Here is a 26,261-nt window from a genome sequence, read left to right on the forward strand (position 1 = left end):
CTATTCATCCTCCCCCTCCCCACACACACCATACACACACACTAAAGTTTTCGTTAGATTCTGGTTTCAGCTATGGCTCGGTCACGACGCATTTCATTGCTTGCCGCGGAAAAGGAAAATGAACTACTTTTAGCTCTTGTTAGTCGACGTTTAAAATACATCGGTGCATTGACAATAGCTAAGTACTGGACAACATAGCGCTGCTGACTTTCCATGAAAAGGTACTTAAAAGGTATTAAACAAATTGGATGGTAACAAGATGAAGGAAAAATTTATTAGGCTAACAGCCATTTCGAAATTCGTATAGAGTCGTTGTCAATTTTGGTGATTTTGTAAGTGTGTGTGTGCGTTTAACGCGAACGCAAGGCGTTGTCCAGAAAAAAATTATAAAGGACATACGTAGCCAAACAGAAGATGGTATTGTAAAAATATTTGGCCTCTTCTTGAATCATGAGCTAGTAAGCATGCATTATTGAATACAAGGCCGTTGTAATAAAGTATGAAATACACAAACAACTATTATGCAAGTCCTATGAGCATTCTTTTATCGTAATGGCATGCTTTTATGGCAAAATGTAATCTATCGGTTCTCTGTAAGCAGTAGAGGAAAGTTTCATAAATTCTTCTCGCATATTGTGATACCTTTCTATTACGGTAGATCTATTCGCCACTTTAAATTTATTATCCACTTTCTAAGCAATACCAATAACGTACATTGACTTTTCAACAGATTTTCTTCATCCCTCTTTTTTTCTTTTTTTTTTTTGGTCAAAGCTCACAGCTACTATGCCTCACAACAAGTGCTTCCATTTTTTGACCTCTACTTACCGAAGCAAAAAGCGCATTTGAAGCGCGTATATTTATTTGTTAAATTTCTCCGATTAATTGAAAGCCTACGTCTTTCACGTTTTAGAATAAACGAGCACAAAAGTCAGAAAGTCAGCAGAAAGCTCGTTTGGTTTTGCTAAGATAGTCTACCCCATCCGGAACCTAGCAGGATTTACACCAGGTAAAAATTGTAGACATGATACTTGATCAGGTTTATCACACTGATTTTCTGTGATAGGCTATGTCATCAAAGCATAGATCGCTTTATTTCGCGCTTATATATGTTGATTACTTTCCAATTCATTGAATGACTCTCTACAAGCTCTATGAGAGGATCTACAATAAGTAAATTGAAACTGTATGAAAAGCAACCTGCAAGATATTAATACGCTGCGTTTGGCTTTTTGCCCACCCGCCCCCACCTCCGTAAACTGGTTTGTTCCCTTTGGGGGTGATCCAGTGAAGCCCAATCAGCGGGATTCTGCAAAAGTAAAAGGGCATAAACTTAAAGGGTTGTTGCACCCCCATCCCCACTTTGGCTTTGACATATTTGGATATAACGCGCACAGAGTCGCATGTTTCCTTTTTTGGCTCGTTTATCAGGTTCACTTTGTTTATCATTGTCTGATTAGCCGTGATGACCGTGCAATTTATCTACTTTCAATCAACTGATTGAGTTTTAAACTTATCATCAGCTAAATAGCGACTTAACCTCTCCTGCTTTCGCTTTGATTTTGCTGAGCCCTTGCATGAAATCAAAAAGTTGCTTTGGGGCCCTCCGTCATCCGTAAATGATATTTCGCTTATGTAAGCTTCAGGAGAGGCAATGATCAAAGGTTGGTTCGCGAAATTGTATTCTCGACAATTTCATTCGCCCCTATTTGATTGAAATGATGGCAAACATATTGTTGATCATATAACCTGTATGAGTACGCCTGCCTATGCTTAACATAGGGCAGATGGCAAGAATGAAAGATACTTTAATTACCATGCAACCTACATTTGTGGAAAGCCTGAACAGCATTGCACGACCTGTACATATGAATAAAACCACACGTGTGATCCAATTTATGGTTCTGTAAAGGGAAACACTCTTACATGAAAATCACCCGTATCCCTTTCATCTGGTTTCGTCAGTTTTGCCAAGTAAAAAAAAATAGTCGTCTAGCGACTCTGCAGTTACGTAAAGTTCAACGGAAAATCAGCTAGGTTTTTACAGCATCCCTTTATTGCTTTTTACTATTAAAACATCGCACTTTTCAAGTACCTTAAGCAAAGAGAATATTTGAAATTACATAAGGCTTCAATTATAAACAATAATTGGTAAAGAACTTTGAACGCAACGAACAAAAGGCCCTGTTGGACTTTCTTGATTTCGTTTTGATCCCATTTCAGCAAAGCTGGATGCTTGGTGCTCTTTCATAACTTTCAAAACGGTGGAACAGATGGACCTATACTACGTATATATGCGCATCTAATTTGCTGCTTTGGGCAGAATGTTAGTTTGAATGAAGAGAAGCGTAGAATGGGAAACCTCTCGTATGGCTTGCATAGGGTAGTACGACATTAGATATTGCTTTCTCAGTGAATCTAGTGAGGAAACCAGTGATGTCTGCCATATGCTCATTGTAAAAAAAAAAAAACTTCCACGCATAGCTCCTATGTTCATTGCAGTGTTTTCTTTAAGCGCATTTAGAAGTTATTGTACGAGAACTAACTCTCATCTTGATTTCAGAAATTGTAAATGCAATTACTCGTTTTCTTTTGAGAGACTGCCAATGGTTGTTGCGGATCTGAGACGAATTATAGCGGAGATTTTTTGTTGGTTTTTTTTTACTCTCTGAACCCTCTAGTATGTTTGTGCAAGCTTTTATTTTATTTTTTTTTCTTTTTTCCTTTATCATTTGATGGAAAGCATTGTATTCTCTTACATCTATAATTACTCGACAACTATTTAGATAAATAGTCTTACAATCATCGTCTCACTGTTCACCATTTTGGATCAAATATTTCCCATGAAGATACATAATACTGCTTTTCTACTGTCGGCTATCATTCCAGTATTGTGTGCTGTCAATGTTCCAAACCCCGTTTTTTGGGAACGTAGTTTCGTTATGAACATTAGTAATGAGAACAGTATTGGTACTCTAATTCAATCGACTTCAAACATGGCAACTTCCCAAGACTTTCAAGGTATACACCTCGATCCGAATCCTAGAAATGCTCCTGATGTAAGAATGCTTGGACAAAAAATTTGGTTTTAGACAAGTTTTTTTTTTGTGTCTGTTTTTAACTCAATTTCATTTCATCTTTGTTTCATAGAGGATTGTCTTTAACTTTGATGAAGGTTGTCCCTCTTCAAATATAACGATGGATACAATTCAACAGTTGAACTTTGATAGTATACAGGCAGCACCTATTAGAGACGCTCAGAAAATAGCTCTTGTCAAACGAGGAAATTGCAAATGGAGTGAAAAAATTGATACAGTCAATCATTTAGCCTTAGCCAATAATATAAACATCACAGCCATCTTTATTTACGACAACGAGCCACACGGTTCCAATGTTACAATTCAACGAAAAGCAGTGGTTGGTTCAGGGAGTATAGGTCCTCCTAGTTACCCAGATCCACTTCCTGCGAGCCGCTCCATATTGAATATGTCTGATAATGATTTGGACTTGACAAGTCCTTCTACAACAACAGTCTATTTTCTTCCATTTATTTATGGCAACACCTTTGTCGACAGAATCAACAGTTCATACAATGCCTCTAATCCAGCATTAAGAGTGTTCTGGTTAGTCACGCCTTATTTAGAAGAAGTGAGTTGGGGCTATGTATACAGTGATGGCTTTTTTGCAACGGGTCGAGGCTATTTATCATATATCATTGCCTTAGCAGCCATCTTTATCCTCGGTAAAATTGATTTCCCCGTCTACCGTCAATGTATCATCTTATTCCATTGTAGTGACTAAACCTTATTTCTTGTATTCTTTCACATTGGTGGTTTTAGGCGTGATTTTCCTTCGATGGTGGCGGGTTCGTCGTCTCAGAGGTGATTATGCAAATGGCAGCGGGAATGGTTTCCAACTGCAACCTAGACCAAACCAAGTAGATCCTTTACCTGTCGACATTGTCAACTCTTTGCCTATTGACAAGTATTCGGAAGGTCTCATAAAAAATGTGAATTGTGCCATATGTTTAGAGGACTTTGTACCCAACAAGAACGATATCAGAATCTTACCATGTGGCCATGGCTTTTGTGTCTTGTGTATAGGTACGACAAAGAGAAAAAAAAACAACAAAATAGTTCGAATGCGGAGAAAGTTCGAAAAATGCATCAGTTTCGTGTACTTATCTGATTTTTTCTTCTTTTCCCCTGCCTTAATGATCAGATCCTTGGTTAACTCAAAAATCAACTATGTGCCCAATATGTAAATGGGATTGCTTACCGGCTGAACTTCGTCGCGAAAGAGATGCACAAAACGCCCAAAATTTCCGAAGGGAACAAAACCAGTCAGCCAGCCAAGTTGAGAACAGTGGATCTAATAGCAGTACCAGTGATAGCACTGTAATAAATATGGATGTGTCTGAATCCCATAGGCAAGAGAACCAAGGATCAACGGTTCAGCATGCAGAGTCACAAAGTCAAGAAATAAACCATCAAAACATAGCCCAAACAATGACGCCTCCCACTCCTCCACCATCTTCACCCACAATGAACCAACACAATGAAGCACCATTATCTGCAAACAATGCTGAAATAAAATATTCAAAAGTTGCTACTGATGTTCCGTCGAGATATTCAACGAACTGTTCTATAGATGAGAAACAATCTTCGAATCCTTTTGAATCGCAACCCACGTCAGGGTCGAGCTCTTCACAACATGTGCCGTTCACTAAAGAACGCAGTAGTATCGATGAAAAAAAGTCCTCCAGAAACTAGTCTTTCATCATCTCAGCTGATATCTCTCCATTTCCTTTGTACATATACACGTTTATTTTATCTAATCTTACAAGCTCCCATATATACACTGTATTATTCCTATTCTTTCATAGATCGTTTACCTGCAAATATTTATTTATAGTGTTCCTTTCATTTGTTACTATTGAATATAATCTCTATTTTCCTTCATCCTCAATAAACCTCCACAACTTTACTGAGAGAGCTTTTCTCAGTATAGTTTGCTTTGGCTACATCCACTCACCCCCCCCCCCCCGATGGTTTGTTTTCTTTTTTGCAAATGTAGACCCAATACAAGTTATTGCAAAAAAATTTTCGTAATCTTTTCATTCGAAAAAAGAGTATAACAAACTAGTGCCACATTTAACTTGTGGCACTCATAATGAAGTGAGAGCCCTTTTAATTGCTTTGTTTTGAATTCCTTATACGGTAACTCTATCAAAAGCTCCCCCCACCCTCCCTTCATTTCTTTTACAATCCAACACGTATTGGAAGCAGTTGTTCTTTATCTTTCATTTTATCCATTTGAATTAGGCCCACTATGCAAGAAGTATATCCAAATTCTAACGCTCCACCAACACAGCGTCGATTTCTTATCTGCTTGCTATTCAACATGAAATATGGTGGACCTGGAGTTTGCTTTCTTTGGTTGGTAAAAAGCAAATCATTGGTTGATTTAACATCCCACTAAACAGAGAACTTACGCAACGCTCATATTCGAATATTTTGGTGGCCGTTGCTATTATAGCTGATAAATATGTACGCTTGTGTGTTGTCTTTTCAAAAACGAAGCCGTAAGATGGATACTGAATTCGACAAATATGTTGACGGATTTTTATCTTTTTGTTTCAGGCTAATCAAAAGCTTAAACTAGCCATCTATTCCTATATCAATAGCACTGCATTGATCATACAAGGTATTATATGTTTATTATTTGTCATATCCGCGTTCTTTTCTTTGACTGCATTTTCCACGGTAATAAAAGCAAAATGATTGCAATTACTCTAGCTGCCCAAAACATACTCATTTCTTTGATTACATTTAGGATAGGCCAAGGCATTTACGACTATCACACAGATTTACTTGGACCATTGTTATTCTCTTTCTGATGAATTACTTTGGTAACCTTGTCGTTTTTGGTGTCCAAAAAGGCGACTTTTTACAATGGTGCGTTGGCAAATCTCGTCAAGAAACGGAAAGCTATCTGTTCAACAGCCCTCCAAGCAATCATACGTTCTTAACCAGCTCACACTTAAATTTCATTGATCGAAAAAATGGGATGGGCCTTTACAACTGCAGTAGACTTTGGGAAGACGAAATTAAACTATCCGTCATTGTTTTCATAATCATGTTCATTACCTACGTATGTGTGTAAAAGAAAAACATTTGAAAATGGTATCACATCGTCCATTAATACGGAAAATGATATGTAGATTCATTTTGCTGTCTGTTTCTGGTGTTATACTCAAGACCGAATGCGTGAATATGAAGAGGCGTTGGCTTTTGAATTAACTAACAGTAGCATGATGCACAACCATAACAATAACATGATGATGCATAACCCTAGTATGATGGGTGGACAAAATCACAACGTGATGATGAATATACCACGAGCTGCCAAAACGAAGGGTCAGGACAGCAAGAGAAATTTAGCCGATATAACCAGGAATTTCTTTGGAAATTTACGATACTCACCATAGGTGACTAGCGCGAACATGAGTACAAGATATACCTTTTTCTTCTAGTCAAAGAGACGGTCGATTTTAGCATCAAATCAAAATATTTCAGTCTATTGACTATAGCGTTTTTCTTTTTCCCTTTTTTTATATATATATTTCTTTTTCAATATTATACATAGTAATACAACGGTTTGAGTAGCAAAATCAAGGTACAAACTACTTTATGGAACAAACATTAAAAACAAATTTTGTCTGCTGCCGGTCCACTGCATCTATTCATTAGTAGTACGTTTGAAGTGATAAACTTTTTCATCGCCTTTAAAGGGTACGCCCAGCTCGAGTAATTTGTTGAAAGCAGCGGCGAAATCTTCGTAGAATTTATCTTGATTCTTAGCATATAGGTCAAAGTACTTTTTGAATTCCTTATCATTATACATTGAGATTTCAACAGGCAACATCATAACATCTGGGTTATTCTTGTCTACCCATTGCCATCCTCCATTGGGCAGTGATTTCTTTATCCATGTACGTTCCGAGATAGCCTTGAAATACTCATTGGAGAACAAAGTAGGAGCCTCTTGCCAAGGGCCGTCAAAGCCACTGCGGTCTGGGTGGCAACGACCTAATTTTGATTCAGTGTGTGTATGGGAGGTAGAAGATAACGAAGTTAGGCTATATTTTTATTATTCAACCAGTGACGCAGAAAGAAAGGCTCTTTACCTAAATTATGAGCACCAGTCAATGCAACAATTTCTTGGTCATTGAAACCCTAAATAAAATTAGATTCTTTTGAGCATGACATCAATCCCGGAATAGATTCTGTTTGTGCAACCTTCTCAACGATGCATTTCTTTTAATAAACAAGACTTACCATTCTGTAGAAAACTTCTCTGATGTGATCCTCCTTCTTGGTAGCATCAGGAAGACGGCCATCAGGTGTACAGCTGGCGGCTTCGAGAGCATCTTCACGGCCTGGCCTCCAAGGAATAGTAGGGCCACCCTAGAAGTGTATATACACATGATTACATAGTTAGTACGACAACTTGTATCATTGCAAAAGTATTCAAGCTAATTACCGCTTCTTGGATCGCACAGACACCAGCTAAAGTCCAAAGGTCACCATGACTGATTTCAGGATATTTCTTGTAAATTTTCTCGAGCAAATCACGAGCAATGGCCAAACCATTATTAGCTGCATGGCCAGCTTCAGGATTGAAACCTGTTGTAATAAAATTATCGTATAAATTTATACATTTGAAAGAAGGTGTACATTCCACCCTGACGAAAATGCTACTTACGCATAGTTGCACCATTGCTTCCGCCAGACTTAGTCTCTACATCATAAGTACCGGATGCATGCCATGCAAGACGAACAAGAACAGGTCCATAAGAGCCATCGTCATAGCTATAGTAAATGACAAATTATGTCAAACACCCAATTGCAGCCAATGGAGGGTTGATGTTGTTCTGTTTGCATTTCGTCTTTAGAAACTTACTCTGAGTTTTCATCCAACATTTCAGCAATATCATTATATACTTTTTGATAGTCAATTTCTTTTCTCTTTTCAGCGGCAGTTTGAGCTGGAACAGTCTTTGTCTGGAGCACCTGAGAAGAATTATAATAATAACCGGCACCAGCACCGAGAGCAGCAATAGCTGTATAATCACTCTTAGAGTCAGCCCATACAGTGTCAAGAAATACAAGTTGCAACAATTACACTTACTTAAAAGAACTAAGCCCCTAGAGCCACCTTTTTTGTTACTGGTTGCTTCTCCAGTTGCGTAACCACGACCCTGCATAATGGATATACGAGTGCCTCCAATACGTGCAGCATTCACGGTCGCGGCGGTAGCTGTAGCACCACCGAAAAGGAAGAAAGAGGTACGTTGCTTTAAACCAGTTCGCAAAAGAGTTGAGCGGAAAAGAGGATTCATTATGAATGATAAGGTAACGAAAGAATAAAGAGAAAATTGAAAAAAGAAATAAAAAAAAGAGGCAGAGACGGTGAGAATGTAATACTGTTTTAAATAGCTTTCGATAGGTTGCTGTTGTGTTGCCTCTTGCGCCTCTGGTTTCTCGCACTGCCACAATTTACATAAAATTGACCTGAAGAACGTGTACCTAAGCCGAATCTATTGGCCAATCAAAATCTTGATGACTAAAGCAGCATTGATGGTAATAGGTCACAAGAGCGATCGAAGGGTAACCGTAAGCGATTTCATATGGTCTTTATATAATCAAAAGTCATCGACCGTAAAGCTAATAAATCATGGTTAAGCATCACTGTGATACTTGGAGGAACGTTGGACAATAGGGAGCGCATACTTGACAAAGAGAATAGTCAAATGTTGTTTCATGAGGAAGCTTGTCAAGAGCCCAGAAGGATTATCGTACATGGCATACATACAAACGATGATGTGGTGTTTATCATCTAGATAACCGTTCCAAAACATTTTTATGTTGTTGGACAGTGATAGCTGATAGTGTATGGGTAGCTAACATCAATGAGGTCCCTCTGCATCTGGTACAGAAGTCTTCATCAAAGTTGAAGGCAGAAAGGAGATATCGCTATATGGACTTTCTCAAAACGAACCTAATCGAAGGTAGCGTACCTTTCTCCTTTGGGCGATCTTTCAAATCTGTTTAAAGAATATGACACGAACAGGAGAAGGCTGTCAAATCCATTACCACCGTAGACAAAGGCCCCCTAATAGCCTAAACTCGTCGTTGTTCGTCGGACGATCATTTTTTTAGAACTGTAATCGAACCCATTCACCTTTCAATGTAAATCATTAGGAATGTGACACTGAAGGTAATTTTTTAAAGTTCGAATGTTACATCAATACAACAAAAAGGGTACCAGAAAGGGGTCGCTGGCTGCATTTCATTCTCAAAGGAGACAAATCAAGAATTTTTGTCAAACCCCATCACTTGCTTATTTTTCCTCAGTAAGTTTTCTTCTTCCTTCTTTTCTTCCTTTTCCCTTTTCATTGACCTTACTTGAACCTCTTTACGTGGATCTACTCACTTAAAAAAATGTCTCAAGTCACTTTAAAGAACGATATTATACCTACCTTTGAGCCTATTGATCAACCAAGACAGAAGAGAAAGATTATTGATATCTCTTCCGACAATGAGGATAGCCATTCTTCAACAGAGCAAACTAAACAGACTCAATCGTGCAATAAGAGAACGAAAGGTAGAATACTTGGCTGTAACGGGAAGGAACTTCTTTGTAATCACAGAATGAACTAACATACAAAAAACACACACAACCACGTACACTGTGCGCTGATAAATCATTGCTATAAGCTGACAAGGACATGAGTATATCATCGCTTTACACAAATACTTCGAGCGTCACGAATGTTCCCATCCTTTCAAAAGCAATCGTATGTATATAACCGAACATTAAGCCTGTAAAATGATATATATTTATGCACATACACAAATATAAATGATGCAGACCAATGTGATTTATTAAGCATCTTTATTTGGTAAACAAATAACCGTTTTCGCTCAATAATAGGCCAATTCAGTCGTCTGGATTGCTGCCACATTTTCAATGCAAGATAAAGATGAAGAAAAGCAAATCACTGAACAAACTAAAGAACAATCAGCGACAGCTAATCAAATTGCAGCCTTTAGTGTATACCATGGATTGGATGACACTCGTAACATAGCAGAAAAAGTGACTTTGAAGAAAGATCAAGACTTGAATGATGTGTATATTATGGTAGGTTAAGAAACAGTCTTGACATACTTATACAATATATAGGGTGTGCATAAAAGCGCTGCAGCAGGATTAACAACAAGAATAAAACTCCATATTGCTGTAGGGGGTTGAGCACATCTTGGAACAATTCAAAAACGATCCTGGAGATTTGGTGATTCACACTGGATGTGCTTTCTTACAAAACTGTAGGTTATAACACAATACTTTTCCCAATGTTCAGTTGAAAAGCAATTCTAACTCATATTCATTCAGGTTTGGAAGAGCAGGACAATAAGAGTACTAGCAGTACTGGCGACAATGAAAAGCATTTGGATAACATTAGAACTAAAATTGCTAAAAGAAACGGTGATACATCATTTGTAAGTACAAGTACATTTAAATTCTTCCGTCAATTTTGATGTAGAGGGCAATGCTAAATTCTAATTTGCCTTTGACAGACAACATCTAGCTTAGAAGAGGACGAGTTCAAAGCAGCATTAAAAATGGCAAAGGAAAAGTTAACAGAAAAAGAAGAGTAAGTATACGTGAAATATTTGTTGGTTAAGATATAGTCAATTAATGAATGCTTTCAAAAACTACAAAAGTGGTGACGTGGCAGTCAGCAACGACTCAGTCTCAGAGTTTTCTCCTGAGAACATACGTTCAGTTAGAGTAAATGTCACGAATGATATCGTAGCCCCTACACAGGACATTGATGTATTTGAAGACTCGAAGGAAATGGAAATAGAACAGCATGAAATAGAGTCTGCTACTGAAATAATCGAGGTATCATTAGAAGAAGCAGCGAAAGAATTAACGGCAACTGAGGATTCGAACGATGAAGACAATGATAACTCTTCTGTCGCAGATTCTTCTTGGGGCTCGGGTTTGAGTTTAAAGAGCTTTTTTGATCTTTTTAAGCCTTTCGGTCGATCCAAAAAGAATTAAACTACTTAAGTGTTACTCTTGGCTAATATCAATTCGTTCACATATAATAAGGCTTTTAAAACTTATCATAATATTATAATTAAATGACAAATACATTGCTTCAATCTTGATATGAGTACTCTGGTGTATCCGTACACATAAGGAATTGGATGCTTCCACACTTTTTTACGGTCAATCTGCAACAATCGAAATGTTTAAGTGTGGATAAAGTACGAGAAAAGTTGCATGAACTTAGCTAAATTTTAATCAAAGACTGATAAACTCAGTATCTCCTCCCTCAGTAAACCCTTTTTGTGCGTGTAACCAAAGCTGTCAAAGAGACACACCAGAGGCTGATCGGTTGTTGTTTGATATTTTTCTTTCTCAGCCAATAAAAAAAAAAAGGCTGTGGAAGACAGAGGATGAAGAGATACTCGTACCATCTAAAAAACAAATACTGAATTGGAACGTCCCCTCTAAAACGAACTCTTCAGAATACAATGTCCTCTGCTTTTGAATCATTTGTAGTTGTGCATCAATATCAATTAAGCACTATTCCTAAGGAATTATGGGAGGTAATTGATTGCTTTATACACTTTACAACGCAGCGTTATACTTAAGCACTGTAAACTAGACTCTATTTATGAAGCTGGGCGAAGACTATCTTGATGCGGGTAAACAAGAATGGAAGAAAATGTATTGGGTTAACTGAACTGACAGCTTGTTCGGCATTAGGAAATTTTGTTGAACTTCATCAAGGTGATCGTGTTGAAGGATACTCTCTTCACGTCAAAGCAGACCAATGTTTGAAAAAACATAGGTAAGATAGAAATAAGTCAATGATATAGTATTACCAAAAGACGTCAAGCATATAACTAAAGTTTATCATTCAGTGATGTTTTCCTTATTGATCACGCTTGGACGACTTCACCCGAGACAGCAAAAGAAGAATTACGTGCGAATGCAAATCTATTAAACCGTTTGGAAAACTTGATGGACATCGTTGTCGAGGATGCACCCGCGGATTCCGATGACAAGAATGACGAAGATATAAAACCTGATTCAGATCTTATTGATTTAGTTGCTGAACAGGCCAATGTCAGCAAAAAGGAAGCTGAGCTTGCATTGATTGCCGAAAACAATGAAATTATCAACGCTATCACGGTAAGAAGACCAATAATCTACATTATTTTGAACTGGATCTGGTGTTTAAAGACTAATCTGAATCTCTTTCTTTCAAACAAACAGCGCTTAACTATTGACCCTGATGTTAAAGCAGAAGCGGATAGGTTGCAAGAACAAGTGATGGGTCAAATGCTCGCTAGCGGGAGACCTCAAGAAAAAGAGGAGAAAGAGAACAAAGAAAGATTAGAACGAAGAGAAAAAAGAGAGAAAGAATGGGTTGAACGTCGAATTGAAGCTGTATATAGCAAGATGTGGTCTTTTATTCAAACATACACCTATAGTGTCCTTCAACAAGATGGTCAACTAGCACCTCAAACAGCTTGGTATGTGAATGATGAGGTTGGCTCGGCTATTTGTCATTCAGAAGATCCCAACGTTGTTTGCGTACCATTTATCTTTTCAAGAGGTGCGAGCGGTATGATTCCTTACAGTGTCTTTTTCCCTATCAAGGATATTGAAGGAGGCGAAATTATCACTTGTGATCTTCTACCCAAAACGCTCGATCGGGAAATCGACAAGGTTGCCTATTTATACGCTATCAAAGAAAGACTGTTGTCTCCAAGCATAATTGAGGAAAAGAGAAAAGATCTTATCCAGCATTTCGAGACGGAGCAAGCAAGATTAACCGAGCAGACGTTGTCTTCAAAGTCTTCAAAATCTTCAGAAATAACTTCTACTGAGAAAGTACTGGAATTATTGAAGAAAAATTCTGGGAGTGAAAAATCCACGCCTATACATGTATACACAGATACACCATTTATTCAACAGTTCCTAAAGCTAGAGAATGTTGTATTCACGAACGACCAAAGTAAAGCTGATATTATTTGGAGTAGCAGTGACTTTAAAGATTGGGACGCTGTCAAACCTCATCAAATTGTGAACCAAATTCCCAATGAACAGTGTATTACGTTTAAGCAAAACTTGGCTGAATTGATCTGGTAAGCTAAGCATTTGAATATATAGGATACTAGAATTTCTTTCCAGATTTAATGATTTGTATTTAGCAAAACCTACGGTTCCCCCTCTTGGTTCCCCCGAACTTACAACTTAATGACACAACTGGCAGAATTTGTTGGCGATTATCTTAATGTGAGTGCAATAACTTTCTTTAAATATGAGTTGTTTACATAATCTTGACAGCCGCTTTATGAACAGTGTGATAAAACCAGCTCAGAAAATAATCTATGGATCACTAAACCTTGGAATATGGCCAGAAGTCTGGGCCTTGATGTCACTAGGAATTTAGCACAAATCATACGCCAACGTGATGGATCAGTGCCTAAAATTGTTCAGCGTTATATCACAAATCCTTGTTTATACAATGGCAAGAAGTTTGATCTTCGTTATATTGTATTAGTTCGACGTACAGAGCCTGAACTTGTTGCATGTGTTTATAATATGTTTTGGACACGTTTAGCCAACAAAAAGTTCAGCTTGGATGATTTAAACGACTATGAGCGTCATTTTACGGTGATGAATTATTCCAATTATCAAATGACGCAGCTTGATCACAAGAGTTTTATCTTCAACTTGGAGAAGCAGCACGGTCTGAAATGGGATAAGATTCAAAAAGATATTAATGCTGCCATAAAAGGTAATGTGTTTTTGGAGGAATCAGTATACTTGTTACGCTCCTTCATATCAATAGGACTAACTCTTTTTAAACGTCTACAGATATCCTAGTTGCAGCTACCAGTACCGAGCAACCTTTAGGCTTAGCTGGAGAAAATGCTAAATCAAGCAATACTTTCAGTTTATATGGCTTTGATGTCATGCTAACGGATGATTTCAAACCAGTCATCCTCGAAGTTAATTTCTCGCCCGACTGTACGAGAGCTTGCCAGGTAAAAATTTCAGTTACTGTGGACATGAGTGCATCATTTTAACTTCTTTTAAATTTTAAATCATTGCTGCCCTGAATTAGTACGATCCTGAATTTGTGAACAACATTTTTAGTCTTATTGATTGCAAGCTGGGTGATATCAACAAAAGTTTAGATGCTTTCACAATTTTGTAGAACGGGAGTTTTATTCATAGAGACAGAGGCTGTTTTGTGCAAAATAAAAGAATGACATAAATAATAAGTGCTGAGGTTTATTTACTACAATTATTCTTCAAGTTTAATAAGGACGTTATCATTATGGTTATCATCAACAGGTTCAACAACCGTGATGTTGTTATCATTATTTGCATTCCCTCCAATAAAATCGCCCTGGGGAGCAGATTCAGCAGCAGGAGTTGTAGCAGTAGTGACAGATGGAGCAATCGTAGTAGGAGAAAGCACAGGGAAAGAATCAAGTAAGGCTGATACGTTAACGCTATTGGGCGGATTATCAAGAAGGCCTTTTTTCTTCATATCTTGCTGAATATTATCAATATCCTTCGTGACAATGTTACTAATACCATTGGCTCTTAATGATTTCACAATATGCCCTGTACTAACATGCTCCTGTAGTAACTTGTGAACAACTAGCAAATATTCTGGAGGGAGGCTTCTGTACATAGGATACATGGCAGGATCAGATGCGATAGGATGGTTATGTTGGGGTATACTCTTTTTGATCATCCAAAGTCCATCACGGCACTTTCTAGCGTAAATCATACATTCACATCCAGTCTTTTGGGAAAGTCGAACACGCGTTTTCACTTTTTTCGGTGTTGCCAATGCGGGAGTGGTTGGTGCAGCTGCAGCAGTAATATCGGACTTCTTTGTCACTTTTCTATGTTTACCACCGTGTTTGCATAGTAGATAGACTTTCGATTTGTCTGATTTACTAGTGGTAAGTGCAACATTATATTTTTTACCGTACTCGAAGACGGCGCCACGCAGGGCTTCCAGTGACTCGAATACACGGCCTACACCAAATCTAGTTTGGAATTCGCTCATTAAAGGATGAGTGGGGTCTGTAATGATATCTGCACTTTCTGTTAATGGAACATCCATATTATCAGATATGTTGTCATAATTTGCTGTAGACGAAGAGTTTGCAACAACAGTAGTGGTACCCATATTATTGCTATTACTGCTATTGAGTTCATTCAGTGGGTGGGATTGATGTAATAAAGCTGATGATAGCTGTTCACTAATAGTAGAAGAGTCGTTAGTTTGGTGTTGTGGCTGTTGTTGTTGACCGTAAACGGAATGAGCAGCCAATAGACCTGAAATCAAAGGCTGACTGTTCACATCGATTAGCGTCTGTTGAGTCAAGTCGACGGCAGATGTTGCATTTGTTGCATTTTTGACCTCACTCAAGAGTCGATTGGCAGCTTCAAAAGCCCTTTCGGCTGATACAGGTATATTAGTAGAGGTGACAGCATTGGCTGTATATGGCTGACTGTTGACTTCGGACAAAAGACTCTTCTCCAGTTCTTGTTTGTTCATTTTTTATCGAGTGCTTTTTAGATACACACCACCCACAAAAAATGCTTTGAAGAGGGAGAGGAGAAAAGTGGAAATGGGAAAAAATCTTTTCCTAAATGCACCCATGATTTGCAGACTTTTCTCTCCTTTTTCTTGAATTCAAAAAACAGATATCAGCCAATAAACACAGTTCCTCATTGAAAACTGGTTGGTCAAATGACTTGCTCCTAAAGGGCTCATATTCATGAACGAGTTGATGCTTATTACAACACTCTCAGAAGATTAACTTTAGAAGTTTTATTCATAGAAAATGATTTTACCAGTTTACTGCTTTTTTTACCGCCAGTATTACTGTAAAATAACTAACAAAACTGGTTCATTAACCACTATTAATAATACATGTGAAGAAGAACTACTACAGTACCGTGAGGTGTGATAGTGGTGCTGAATTGTCTTCTAATATCTAATGTCCAATACCCTACAAAAACTTACTCAAGTATATTTCCTGGCGCCTTTCTTCTCAATATGAGTAAGATAACTCTTGATGATTCCCATCCGCTATAAACAGTCAATGTGCAATTTTTGACATAGATAGATAATATCTCAGGTTGATAGGTTTGACACGGTAGGTACTTTGCCGAAACAACGTGCCAAAACGATACTGACAATGAACATATCTTCGAAAAAAATCTGGGGATTTTGTTAATAATGCTCATTTTATATTGAGAACACAAACCTTGAGCGAACTTTCTGAATAGTTTTCTTTGCTTCCCCCTTTGATGATTTCATATCCAATAAAAGCTAATAACCGTGTACCTTCGGAATTAGGTTATACTTATATCTCACTGTAAGCATTAACATGTCTGTTCCTACTAGTAGACTCCATTTCTCACACAGTTTCTGTACATAAAGGATATGTTGCTTTTGAGCTCAAACAATGTTCGCTGTCTAAAACATTAAATGCCGTATTTTTCCCAGCTTTTGCAGAGCAACATTAAAGTCATTAAAAATTGCCTTTAGGGCATCCCTTCAGCAGTTTTAGAGGAGAGTAATAATGCCATCGTTTCAGCTTCAGCAGCCGCTCGTTGTATAGAGGTCATTAAATAGCTGTATTACAGACACACGCAGCTACAGTTTATCTGGATTTATCATTATTCTGGCGGACTATTCGCCAAATGTATAACGTGCAGATTGATGGAGTAGGCTTTTACGCATGATTGAATGTTTTTTCTTATAGGGGACTAATTGCCTAGCTACTATTCACAAAGGTGGCTTAATATAGAATATGATTATATCCTTACATGTGAACAGCGTGAAAATTTGACGCTATCCAGTTGATTCACAAAAAGCAAATAGAATACATTTACGACAATGAATTACTATACCCTAAGTCACAGTTGCAAATAAAGCACTTGTACATCCTTTCAAATAGGATAAATTATCTAGACAAAGACTGCTTAAAGCAGCTGATGTAGCAAGAAATGCGCTTCGTTGTAAATTTAATTCATACAGAAGATGTTAAAGATTGTTCTTGTTTCCTGTAAGCACTACTGAGCGTTTTTTGTTGATATATTTGAACTGGCAAGCCGACAATCGAATGGAGAAAGTTCGACTTGAATAAACGCAAATGCGTTTACAGCACCATAGCAGAAACTAGTAATACTCAATTGCACAGCTTATACTGATAAACGAGCAACAATATTCCCGAATATCCAAATGCTTTCTATGGGCATTGCTATACCTTTGGTGAAAACTGCTAAGGGAGGCTTTACGGCTCTTAAAGGTCCGGAGAATTACAAAACACTTCAATGGTTTAATATAGAGGTTTTCCTTCCTTATCAGCTACAATAGGACTCAACCTTTTAAGCATACCCAATCTGATGGATCGTTCCATCTCGTGTCAGAAAACGGATAACCATTGAAATAATTCAAAAATGCAACGTTTGAAAAGATTATTGAGTTTTGCTCATGTAACACATTCAAAACGGGTGGTCTGTTATTCAGTAAGACTGAAAGCATGGGAAAGAACCATTAAGGAAGGGACTGATAAAATTAAACTATCAACAACTGTTGAGGATTTGTATAACATTTAGAATGCCAAATGCAATTCAACGAACAAGATACAAGGTAGTTTCAGTAGGCCAGGCTCTAATAGTTTGAATATAACTCAAGCCGTCATACTGCCATCGTTCCTGAAAAGCACCATTGAACTAACAATTACAAACAAAATGTAACGTTCTCGTTGAAGCAAAAATCTCAGTAAAGTCAGAACACTATTACGGTCATCATATACATAAGACAACAACTCCTTAGTAAAACAGAAAAATGCTCTCGGTGGTTAGGCCTGTAACTTTCCCGTTTCCTGCAACCAATAGCTTATTCAATAATTCAACAGATTTAAGATATGACTTTTTTACTGTTGCCTAACAAATTAGCATTAGAGACCGTCTTTGATCAAAAATTTAAGCGGGAATCAGTAGAGCTTGAACGTAAGGTAAAATGTTTACTGATATTGTTATGCTGCAAGCAAGTAGCCTTACTCTAATCATTTTGCTTACTGTAGGTATATTATGTGATTCAATTGGGCTATCTTCCGTCGTTGTCCTGCGTTGCAAGCTAGAATTAGTCTGTCCCGGCTTCTAGAACTTGATTTTAGCGGCTTTATCAGACGTACATCTTTGGGCTTATTAGAATTCTTCACTATACAAGAATTATATGTAATTTTCTTGATTACTTGCCTATACATTCGATTACGAATCAATTGCCAGTATATTCTACTGTTTTATTTTAACTATCTTCAAACTCTAACTTCTTGGCTCTAATCTTACTGCTGTAATAAACACATGGAACTGCTACTTACACGTATTCAGGTCAAATGCTAGTGGTATGAATGAATTTAAGTTGGCGACTGCCTTCTAATCACTCAGCAAATGACATCATGACTGTGCTGGAAAGAGATAAATTTTGAGCTTTTTTGAAAGTCTGCAGAAAAAGACAAAAAAAGAAAAAAGAAAAAAAAAACCATTGCTCATTTTATTAACGTAATCTGTTTTCGCGAAAAAGTCCTTAAGTTGACAAGAATGGACGACAACGGAGGTTCCAATATTGAACAAAATATCAATGGAAAGAATAGTACAGAAGTGAAAGCAGAATCAAATTCCATTAACAATGTTCAACAACAACAGCAAATTGATGTCGTGTCAATAAAAGCTGAGGAAACCTCGGCTTCTACATCGGCATCGACAGCTTCTAATTCACCTGTTACTACAGTCTCGACTCCGGTTTCCAATCCTGTATCAGTATCTTCTTCGTCGTCAGCCCAGATAGGCCCTATAACCGTTCCAACACCAACATCCTTTGTGTCAAATGCTAATACATTGGCACCTTCACCGGCAGTAGCGTCTCCACGACTACCGCAGGCAATAACACCTAGACCTCCACCAACTTCGCAATTACAAACATCGAAACCATTGCAGCAGCCGTCGCCCCAATCCCACTCGCCTGCAACTACCTGTAAGCATTCTTTTTTGTGCTCAATAAAGATCTGTTCTCATTTAACATAACTGCTCTAATTTACCCATAGCACAACCTTCCTCCATGACATTACTGGATAATCTCACATCACAGCTTTCGCCTGATCGTAAAGAAAAATTTCTCGAATTATTTCGGAAACTCCAGGTACACTACATTTGATACAGCTAAACAAACTTTTCGATATGATAAACTTTTTAATGCCTTATTTTAACAGAATAATGCAGTTTCAGTACCTGATTTTTTGTCACAAGCAAGAATGCTATTAGATCAACAGCAATATCAACAAATAGAGAATTTAAAGAATAAACCTTCGCAGCAGCAGGGACAACAACAGCAGCAGCAGCGGCCCCGCAATGTACCATCACGACCACCTACGATACAACCGCAGCAACAAATTCCTCAGTTACAACCTATTAGTAGCTCTCAAGTTCGCGCTGAAGATGCGCAACGTGCAATGATGCCTGGTTTCATAAATGCTCAACAGGGCAAAAAGTTTAAAGCATCTGATATACCCAAATCCTTACCTATATTTAGACCAAATAACGTAGCCCAAGGGGCTCCACAATTAACCTTACAACAGCAACAGTTTTTACAACAGCAGCAAATGAAACAGCATCTTTTACATCAGCATTTGATGCAACAACAAAGATTACAAATGCAAGCTCAGTCAGCAAAACAGAGTAAAAAGTCTACTACACAGCAGCAGCAACAACAGGCACCCCCTCTGAACACAACGGCGAATGCTACAAAACCTCAGCAAGAATTAGATGAAGTTAAGAAAGAAGTAGTAGAAGAAACAACGAAGCAACCTACCATTACACAGAACTTCATGAATAGGGAAATGCTGAAAGACAAATTAACAAAATATACCTCATCCAACCATCTTGAACTGGAACCTGATGTTATCACGCTAATAGCACTTGCTACAGAAAAACGATTAGAGCGGCTACTTAAGCACATGATCGAGGCCTTTAAACATCGTACTGAATCGCAAACCTTCACTCAGCCTCCCGTTGATGAGAAAACAGGGCACCACCCTTTCAAGATTGTCGACGTGCAGGATATAAAAAAGCAATTATTAGCTATTGAACGAGTGGAAAGAGAAGAAGAAAGAAAACGTAAAGAGATAATATTAGAAAAAGAAAGAAAAGCACAGCTTGGGGAGGATGGAGCTCATGACGGTGGCGATGGTTCCGGCAGTCAAGGAACAGGCGGGGGCGGCGGTGGAGGTGGAGATGATGGCGATCGTCCTAAGAAAAAGAAGAAGAAAGAGATGGGACCTAGTGTATCAGCAAGGTATATGAGTGATGATGTACGTAATAAGACCACCAATGAAACAGCTTTGATGATTGCAGGCGGCGTAATGAAAAGCTGGATGTTGACAGGTATGAATTCGTCGGCGCCATCTCCTTCATCTTTCAGTAGTAGTCGAGAAAAGTTATCAACAACCCCCATTTCAAGGCAAAGTAGTAATAGTGCCAATATGGCAGCAGCTGCAATAAAACCGGAATACACTAATGACAGTCCAAATTTATTACCTCAACATCAAGCATCCAACAATTTACCTACAACAACTATTAATGCCAATGATGCTGCAATACAACAGGATGATCAATCGCAGCAGCAACAGCACCCACAGCAACAGCCTTCAAGAGGAAGAGGAAGGCCACGAAGGCGCAAGTCAGGTAGCGGGCCTGATGGTACAAGTGGAAAGAAGATGAAAGGGTTTCCGAGATTAGCAGGGGATGGAGGATTGTTCTTACCGCCCTCTACTATTGGCCGACCGCATCGTTTAGGAGAACAAGCAACAAGAAAAATAACAGTGAGAGATGCTATTTATGTATTGGAAGAAGAATATGAAAACAATATGTTTAATGCGCGTCGGACACTATTAAAAGTGTATTCTAATCATTTGAATTAAAAATATCCATATATTAAATAGTAGTTTTTATTCCATTTGTTTCCGCAGAGATGTTAAGAAACTATTAACGCTATCTTCTGTAATGTTCACTGCTGCTGTCTCGATGGCATTGCTATTAGTATCTGATTTTAATTTTTGGTTTTTCTTGGCTTGCAGTACAGCTTTTCTTGCCCTGATCTTGTCTGCATTTTTTGCCAGCATTTGTTTCCGTTTTGATGCAGCACTGGCGGCTGATTGTCGAGCATTCTCTGTTTCAGCTCTTAGTTTGTTTAATTTATCTAACTGTCGTTGACGTTCTTCCTCATCTTTAGCAAATTGATAGAAACCTACACCTTTCGTTCTTATTTCTCGATCTGCTTCGTAATGGTTCATATCCGTCCTTTCTGCTGCTCTAATCCGTTCTTGGGAAATATGCTTCTTTCTCTCTTCTTCCGAATCATAATCATCCTCATCTGTTCCTTCGTCTTCTATCTCTTCCTGCTTTAGATCGGGCACTTCACTACGACGCACAATTCGAGTACGCCCAAATTCATCGACATACTCGATCCATGGATCATTGTCTTCTTCTTCCTCAATTCGACGTTTTTTGCTGTTCCTTTTTTCTTCCAGTTCACGCTAATGGAGCAAAAGTAAGTTGTTTAGTCCTAAGACAACTATAGTGCTCCTGTTCACAAGCGTTACCTCTTGTAAATATTTCTTGTCGAAATCAATAAGTGGCATTTCATCCTCGTCAACAGAATCGATATCAAATTCATATTCTCCCCTTTGCATTGCTTCGTATATCTTTGCCTTTCTTTCTAGCTGTTCTCGACTCTTTGCTAAAGTATTCGACTCAATAGCTTCTAAATGGTGTTTTTCATCTCTTTGATTTCTTTCTTGAACGCCTTTGTTTTGCCTTGACCAAACTGTCGGTTTTTTGTCTGGCCTTTTTGCCGTAGTTTGTTTTCCTTGAGTCGCTCGTAGCTTTTCAAATTGTTCTAGGTGCTGGGCTACTTCTGCCTTCAATTCAATCGCTGTAGAGGCACTCACATTGTCAATTGCTTTCCTCTTTTGCATATTTAACAATGTACAGAAGAAGAAAGTAAAGTTTTCAGAAAATTGAAATTATTCAGACTGAAAATTGCATAAATAACCTCAGCTTTGTAGGCAGTCCAAACAATTGCATATAACACAAAGAATGATTCCTCAAGCTATACAGTAAGCTATCATCTGAAGTATGGTATTTAGTTGTAAACTATCTGTCCAATATGGCATTAAAGAACGGTGAGGAAGCCAACTGACGGTTGAAGAAGCGAATGCAATATTAAACATCCAGAAGCGAAGAGAAAAATTAGGAAACCAAAATGTCAACGCTGATGCAATCGTGAAAATTTCACGTTACTTATAATATGGCTATTCGAACACGGATCCAGTCGACAAATTACAGTCCAATCTGTCTCTTCCATAGTTTTGATTTGTACTGATATTTAAGAAACGCGGACCACCCACTAGAGTAGAAATGCTTGTAGCACTTTTAACCGAGTATCACCACAATACTTGGTGATGGAATTAAACGCTGGATTATAATTCAATTGTTCGACAATAAATGACCGTTTCAGTTTTTACAAGTAGCGAATCACATGATTATGAGAGCGTAGTCGAATGCTTCTGAAAGGATAATTCAAATCATTGATGTATTTATCAAAAGGCAGGGAATTAAGGGCTCGTTTTTGGTAAGATGTTTAAAGAAACTCTTTGAACGAGGGGAAGGCCAAAGAAAGATTACAAAATATCAGCTCTCCGAAATGGTGGCATCATTCCCTATCAATTGCTGTGCTTCCGCGTTTAGTCAACAACGTGCCAGCAGCCTTTTCTTTTCCACAAAATACAAATGTTAGCAAATACAAATCAAGAAAGGAAGTAGTTGATTAATGTTCCAATACTACAAATCCTTTGCTTCTAGCATTACGAATATCTTTCTTATTGTCGCATGACATACAACAACAGGTGTTATTATTGGTTAATTGATGGAATATATCAATATTAGTGTACTTAATATGATATGATAGTATCAACAGTTGCATAAAGAGCGTTACTATTCGTATAGTGCAGTTTGAAAGAAAGACTATTTTAAAATGCAAGAACCTGATCAATCAGATACCAACAATAAATGGAATATTTGAATTACATGCGTTACAATTATAATCTGTTACTTTCTCTTACTTTATTGAATATAAATATTAATTTAGTCTTACCTTTGGGACAAAATGCTATTATACGGCAATTAACTCATGACAACGGTTTCATTATAGTAATACCTCTCATTTTAGACTGCTAACATTGCCACTTATCATCAATGCTCAAATTGTAGGAACACATAACTTTCACATACAGTTTTTTTAAAAATCGAAAATACTATAGTATTTTCGGTTTTAATTTAGAACTTCTTGTATTAAAAATTGGATATTTTGATTGACTTATTTCAGAAAATTTAAGTCATTATTTTCGGACTAGTTACTTTTTACATTTGGACACTTGTAGTAAACATCTGAGGCCCGCCTCTTTTTGCACGCATTTGTTGCAGTAAGTTTCGTTGTTTGATCGGCCCAGAAGAATTACCTACTTAGCTGCCATTTGAACTGGTTGTCCAGTTATATTCTATGTAAATGACTCACAATCCTGTATTTTCATTGACTGCTCAGCATCTCTTTTGATCTAAAATCGTGTCACTTTAGTGTCATTTTTCCCTTAAAGAAAGCAATAACAATAGGTGATTGTATAAATTAAGTTAAGCGCCTGTTTCTTGTCAGTAACTGATGAAGTGATAAATAAACGTGTCTTGATTAATAAACGTGTCTCGATTTGGTGTCAAAATTTAGCGCGTCTAAAGAAATCTGTCTAGATTGTTTTCGTCGTCAAAACTTTCTTTGTTGTCCAAATATAACATTCTAACAAAAAGTTTCAGTTTATAAAAAGATAAAAAGTTGGTACCTTTTCCCTTTTTTTATCAGAGTCTAGTTGGATACTCTTTAAAAAATTATTAAAGAAGTGTTAACAGTGGATCATCAGGTAGATTAAAATAAGATCTCATCACGACCTACTCACAACGACTGCACTGTACATATTTTGTTTGTAACTGAGTATTTGTATCTTTTGAGTAGTTTTTTTATCTTGTCGTCAAGAGAAGCAAAAGTTTACCTTGAAGCAAAGTTAAAGAAAAAGCAGCAAGTAAAGAAAGTCAGTTCATGATTGCTGCAGTTTGTTTCTTATTCGTTTAAGTACTCAATTAGGATTGTTGAACCTTTAATTTCTAGAAACATGTTTTGATTGCGGACGGGAAGGACATGCCCATAAGGGCTCATACTTGTGTCCTGAATATAATGGTATCAGATAGCTGAAGAGGTAGTATTTCCTGTTCATTTTCACTGATATTCTGTTCATATGCTTTTCTAGCCTAGAAACGAAAGTCCGGAAAAGACGAATACGAAACAAAGCAAGCTAAAGAGAAGGGCAAAAAGAGAAGGGCAAAAAGAGAAGGCTAGAAGCGAGAAAAGCATCGCCATTGAATACTGTGAGTTTAAAACCTTAAAGGTGGATCCCAAATTGCCAAATCAAGTGCCCTTCTCTAAAAGTAATGTCATTTTCGTAGGTTTGTAACAATTGTAATAGTGTCGAAATGAAAGAAGTACGAATTTCGGACGGCTCCAGCGTCTATGGTACCAAGGCCTGCAAAACTTGTGGTATAATATGGCAAAGAGACGTCAATGCGGCCAAAAATATGCTTACTATTGCAAATTCCGTATGGGAACACAATGGCCGCCCCGACATTTTCTCTCGCCATCGCCATAACGAAAATGGTGCTGCAGGTTCTATACCGACGGCTTAAAGATTTTTACGCGTTTAGGTGAGTTCATCTTGTGAAATTTGTCACTGTACATTTCTGGGGTTTTATTAACTGCTGCTTGACGTTACTACATACTCAAACAGGGTAGGTATTCTGTGCTTTGACACAGTATATTTACCTTGTTTGAGTAATAGTAGTTCGCACATTTGGCATTGAGCATTTTGACAGAAAAGGTATGATCCCAAAAACTATACTTTTCATCCAAAAATATTTTTAAGTTAGTTTGAATTTTAATTGTAAAATAGTCTCAATTTAATAGCCATTTCGTGCGAAAGTCAAGCGGAAAAACAGTAACTAGGCAACTTTGGAAATTGAGAATATTTATAAGAATATATACATATTTTAGATAAGTTTTATTATAAATTCACGTACTTACCAGAAATTTACCCAAGTTGTTATCGAATTGTGCGTTGAGTAAATAAAGTCAAAACAGTAAGCATTCGGCATTTGGTGGTTTCGTTCAGGTTTCGTCCAGGTTTCGGTTTCGCTGGCTTAGACGAAGAAGCACTCAAAGAATCATTGTATGCCATTGGTATTAGTGTGTGGGTAACTGGAGCAACGTAGATGATTTCTTGATAGGTCTTAATAAGATAGTCTTACCTATGTGCAGCTTGGGCCTTTATAAGGGCCGTTCTGAGCTGGGAGGCGTTGTTTGCCTTTCCACTTTTGTTTAAAAGAAAGAAAGCAAAAAGGAAAAGTACACTGTGTGTTCTATTGTATATCGCGTTCCTTTTTTTTTTTTTTTTTGACAACATCACGATCAACTGACTCAAGTGATGGCTCTTACCAACATGCACCAAAGTTCTGAAAAATTATTGCTATATACAGACAGTGGCGTATCTCGCTCCTCAACTAGTTTTTTGACGTTATAGTATGCTTAACATATTCCACAGGGTAGTTAAGCGCGCTGGTTATTGCTCTTGTTTCCTCGTCACCCCTCCGTTTTTATAGTGCCCTGAGTTCAAATTCTAAAATTCATCTCAAATTAAAATTACTAAAATCTGAAAACTACATATGGTATTTCCAAAATCCGTTATTCTGTTTATCTGAAGCAGACAGTATGAAAGTTCGAATCATAAATTAGAAAACTGTATTTGCATTTTTGGGGGCCAAGCCCCCCCGGTGGAGGTAGTTAGCACCTTGGCTTTTCCAAACCAACGATTGCTGGTTCGATTCCTGTACACCGCTGATATTTTTCAGCTTTAATCCCTTTCTCTCTGCTTCCTAGGGTTTTTTAATAACGCTATCAAGGTGGTTGTCGGTCG

General features: G+C 37.7%; 10 protein-coding genes across 10 annotated transcripts; 6 read left to right on the forward strand and 4 right to left on the reverse strand.

Annotated features, from left to right (window-relative positions):
- Positions 1-2,736: 2,736 nt before the first annotated feature.
- On the forward strand, positions 2,737-5,045 carry BDF20DRAFT_881522 (uncharacterized protein). Its single transcript, XM_053081669.1, has 4 exons — positions 2,737-3,059; positions 3,151-3,742; positions 3,840-4,103; positions 4,222-5,045. The coding sequence occupies exons 1-4, from the start codon at positions 2,844-2,846 to the stop codon at positions 4,770-4,772; spliced, it is 1,623 nt and encodes a 540-aa protein (XP_052933944.1). The 5' UTR covers positions 2,737-2,843; the 3' UTR covers positions 4,773-5,045.
- Positions 5,046-5,898: 853 nt separating this feature from the next.
- On the forward strand, positions 5,899-6,490 carry BDF20DRAFT_914753 (uncharacterized protein; the record flags this gene model as incomplete). The annotated part of the gene is made up of 2 exons (XM_053084230.1): positions 5,899-6,153; positions 6,224-6,490. 2 exons carry the CDS (start codon positions 5,899-5,901, stop codon positions 6,488-6,490), a joined length of 522 nt encoding a protein of 173 aa, XP_052933945.1.
- Positions 6,491-6,741: 251 nt separating this feature from the next.
- Positions 6,742-8,506, reverse strand: BDF20DRAFT_977570 (heme peroxidase; the record flags this gene model as incomplete). The annotated part of the gene is made up of 7 exons (XM_053085088.1): positions 8,194-8,506; positions 7,966-8,125; positions 7,768-7,874; positions 7,546-7,688; positions 7,341-7,469; positions 7,190-7,238; positions 6,742-7,091 (listed from the first exon to the last, which is right to left on the reverse strand). The coding sequence occupies exons 1-7, from the start codon at positions 8,402-8,404 to the stop codon at positions 6,742-6,744; spliced, it is 1,149 nt and encodes a 382-aa protein (XP_052933946.1). The 5' UTR covers positions 8,405-8,506.
- Positions 8,507-9,448: 942 nt separating this feature from the next.
- Positions 9,449-11,221, forward strand: BDF20DRAFT_881546 (uncharacterized protein). Its single transcript, XM_053081670.1, has 5 exons — positions 9,449-9,862; positions 10,000-10,206; positions 10,310-10,391; positions 10,459-10,565; positions 10,644-11,221. The coding sequence occupies exons 1-5, from the start codon at positions 9,794-9,796 to the stop codon at positions 10,722-10,724; spliced, it is 546 nt and encodes a 181-aa protein (XP_052933947.1). The 5' UTR covers positions 9,449-9,793; the 3' UTR covers positions 10,725-11,221.
- Positions 11,222-11,485: 264 nt separating this feature from the next.
- On the forward strand, positions 11,486-14,371 carry BDF20DRAFT_881547 (tubulin-tyrosine ligase family-domain-containing protein). The gene is made up of 8 exons (XM_053081671.1): positions 11,486-11,687; positions 11,747-11,786; positions 11,848-11,932; positions 12,006-12,276; positions 12,361-13,235; positions 13,302-13,386; positions 13,453-13,891; positions 13,972-14,371. The coding sequence occupies exons 1-8, from the start codon at positions 11,613-11,615 to the stop codon at positions 14,181-14,183; spliced, it is 2,082 nt and encodes a 693-aa protein (XP_052933948.1). The 5' UTR covers positions 11,486-11,612; the 3' UTR covers positions 14,184-14,371.
- BDF20DRAFT_881551 (uncharacterized protein) lies at positions 14,372-15,735 on the reverse strand. Its single transcript, XM_053081672.1, has one exon. The coding sequence runs from the start codon at positions 15,677-15,679 to the stop codon at positions 14,405-14,407; it is 1,275 nt and encodes a 424-aa protein (XP_052933949.1). The 5' UTR covers positions 15,680-15,735; the 3' UTR covers positions 14,372-14,404.
- Positions 15,736-15,873: 138 nt separating this feature from the next.
- BDF20DRAFT_881552 (uncharacterized protein) lies at positions 15,874-16,504 on the reverse strand (the record flags this gene model as incomplete). Its single annotated transcript, XM_053081673.1, has 1 exon — positions 15,874-16,504. A coding segment is annotated over exon 1 (224 nt), but the record flags the coding sequence as incomplete, so codon positions are not given.
- A 2,234-nt stretch (positions 16,505-18,738) lies between these two features.
- BDF20DRAFT_837247 (uncharacterized protein) lies at positions 18,739-21,087 on the forward strand (the record flags this gene model as incomplete). Its single annotated transcript, XM_053079029.1, has 4 exons — positions 18,739-19,171; positions 19,242-19,336; positions 19,407-21,014; positions 21,043-21,087. The coding sequence occupies 4 exons, from the start codon at positions 18,739-18,741 to the stop codon at positions 21,085-21,087; spliced, it is 2,181 nt and encodes a 726-aa protein (XP_052933951.1).
- BDF20DRAFT_640780 (uncharacterized protein) lies at positions 21,027-22,594 on the reverse strand. Its single transcript, XM_053075930.1, has 2 exons — positions 21,795-22,594; positions 21,027-21,728 (listed from the first exon to the last, which is right to left on the reverse strand). The coding sequence occupies exons 1-2, from the start codon at positions 22,167-22,169 to the stop codon at positions 21,141-21,143; spliced, it is 963 nt and encodes a 320-aa protein (XP_052933952.1). The 5' UTR covers positions 22,170-22,594; the 3' UTR covers positions 21,027-21,140.
- Positions 22,595-24,726: 2,132 nt separating this feature from the next.
- On the forward strand, positions 24,727-24,996 carry BDF20DRAFT_881561 (uncharacterized protein). Its single transcript, XM_053081674.1, has one exon. It carries the CDS (start codon positions 24,769-24,771, stop codon positions 24,976-24,978), a length of 210 nt encoding a protein of 69 aa, XP_052933953.1. The 5' UTR covers positions 24,727-24,768; the 3' UTR covers positions 24,979-24,996.
- The last annotated feature ends 1,265 nt before the right edge of the window (positions 24,997-26,261 follow it).

The sequence above is a fragment of the Mycotypha africana genome (genome assembly GCF_025528875.1).
Source record: "Mycotypha africana strain NRRL 2978 chromosome Unknown BDF20scaffold_8, whole genome shotgun sequence".
NCBI classification, from domain to species: domain Eukaryota; kingdom Fungi; phylum Mucoromycota; class Mucoromycetes; order Mucorales; family Mycotyphaceae; genus Mycotypha; species Mycotypha africana.

Coding starts and splice junctions, on each gene's coding strand:
- BDF20DRAFT_881522 (XM_053081669.1), top strand. CDS start 2,844: ATGAAGATACATAATACTGCTTTTCTACTGTCGGCTATCATTCCAGTA. Junction 3,060..3,150: donor ATCCTAGAAATGCTCCTGAT/GTAAGAATGCTT, acceptor TTTGTTTCATAG/AGGATTGTCTTTAACTTTGA. Junction 4,104..4,221: donor CTTTTGTGTCTTGTGTATAG/GTACGACAAAGA, acceptor CTTAATGATCAG/ATCCTTGGTTAACTCAAAAA.
- BDF20DRAFT_881546 (XM_053081670.1), top strand. CDS start 9,794: ATGAGTATATCATCGCTTTACACAAATACTTCGAGCGTCACGAATGTT. Junction 9,863..9,999: donor CCATCCTTTCAAAAGCAATC/GTATGTATATAA, acceptor GCTCAATAATAG/GCCAATTCAGTCGTCTGGAT. Junction 10,392..10,458: donor ATGTGCTTTCTTACAAAACT/GTAGGTTATAAC, acceptor ATATTCATTCAG/GTTTGGAAGAGCAGGACAAT.
- BDF20DRAFT_881547 (XM_053081671.1), top strand. CDS start 11,613: ATGTCCTCTGCTTTTGAATCATTTGTAGTTGTGCATCAATATCAATTA. Junction 11,688..11,746: donor TTCCTAAGGAATTATGGGAG/GTAATTGATTGC, acceptor ACTGTAAACTAG/ACTCTATTTATGAAGCTGGG. Junction 13,892..13,971: donor TATTAATGCTGCCATAAAAG/GTAATGTGTTTT, acceptor AAACGTCTACAG/ATATCCTAGTTGCAGCTACC.
- BDF20DRAFT_881551 (XM_053081672.1), bottom strand. CDS start 15,679: ATGAACAAACAAGAACTGGAGAAGAGTCTTTTGTCCGAAGTCAACAGT.
- BDF20DRAFT_640780 (XM_053075930.1), bottom strand. CDS start 22,169: ATGCAAAAGAGGAAAGCAATTGACAATGTGAGTGCCTCTACAGCGATT. Junction 21,729..21,794: donor ACAAGAAATATTTACAAGAG/GTAACGCTTGTG, acceptor TTGCTCCATTAG/CGTGAACTGGAAGAAAAAAG.
- BDF20DRAFT_881561 (XM_053081674.1), top strand. CDS start 24,769: ATGAAAGAAGTACGAATTTCGGACGGCTCCAGCGTCTATGGTACCAAG.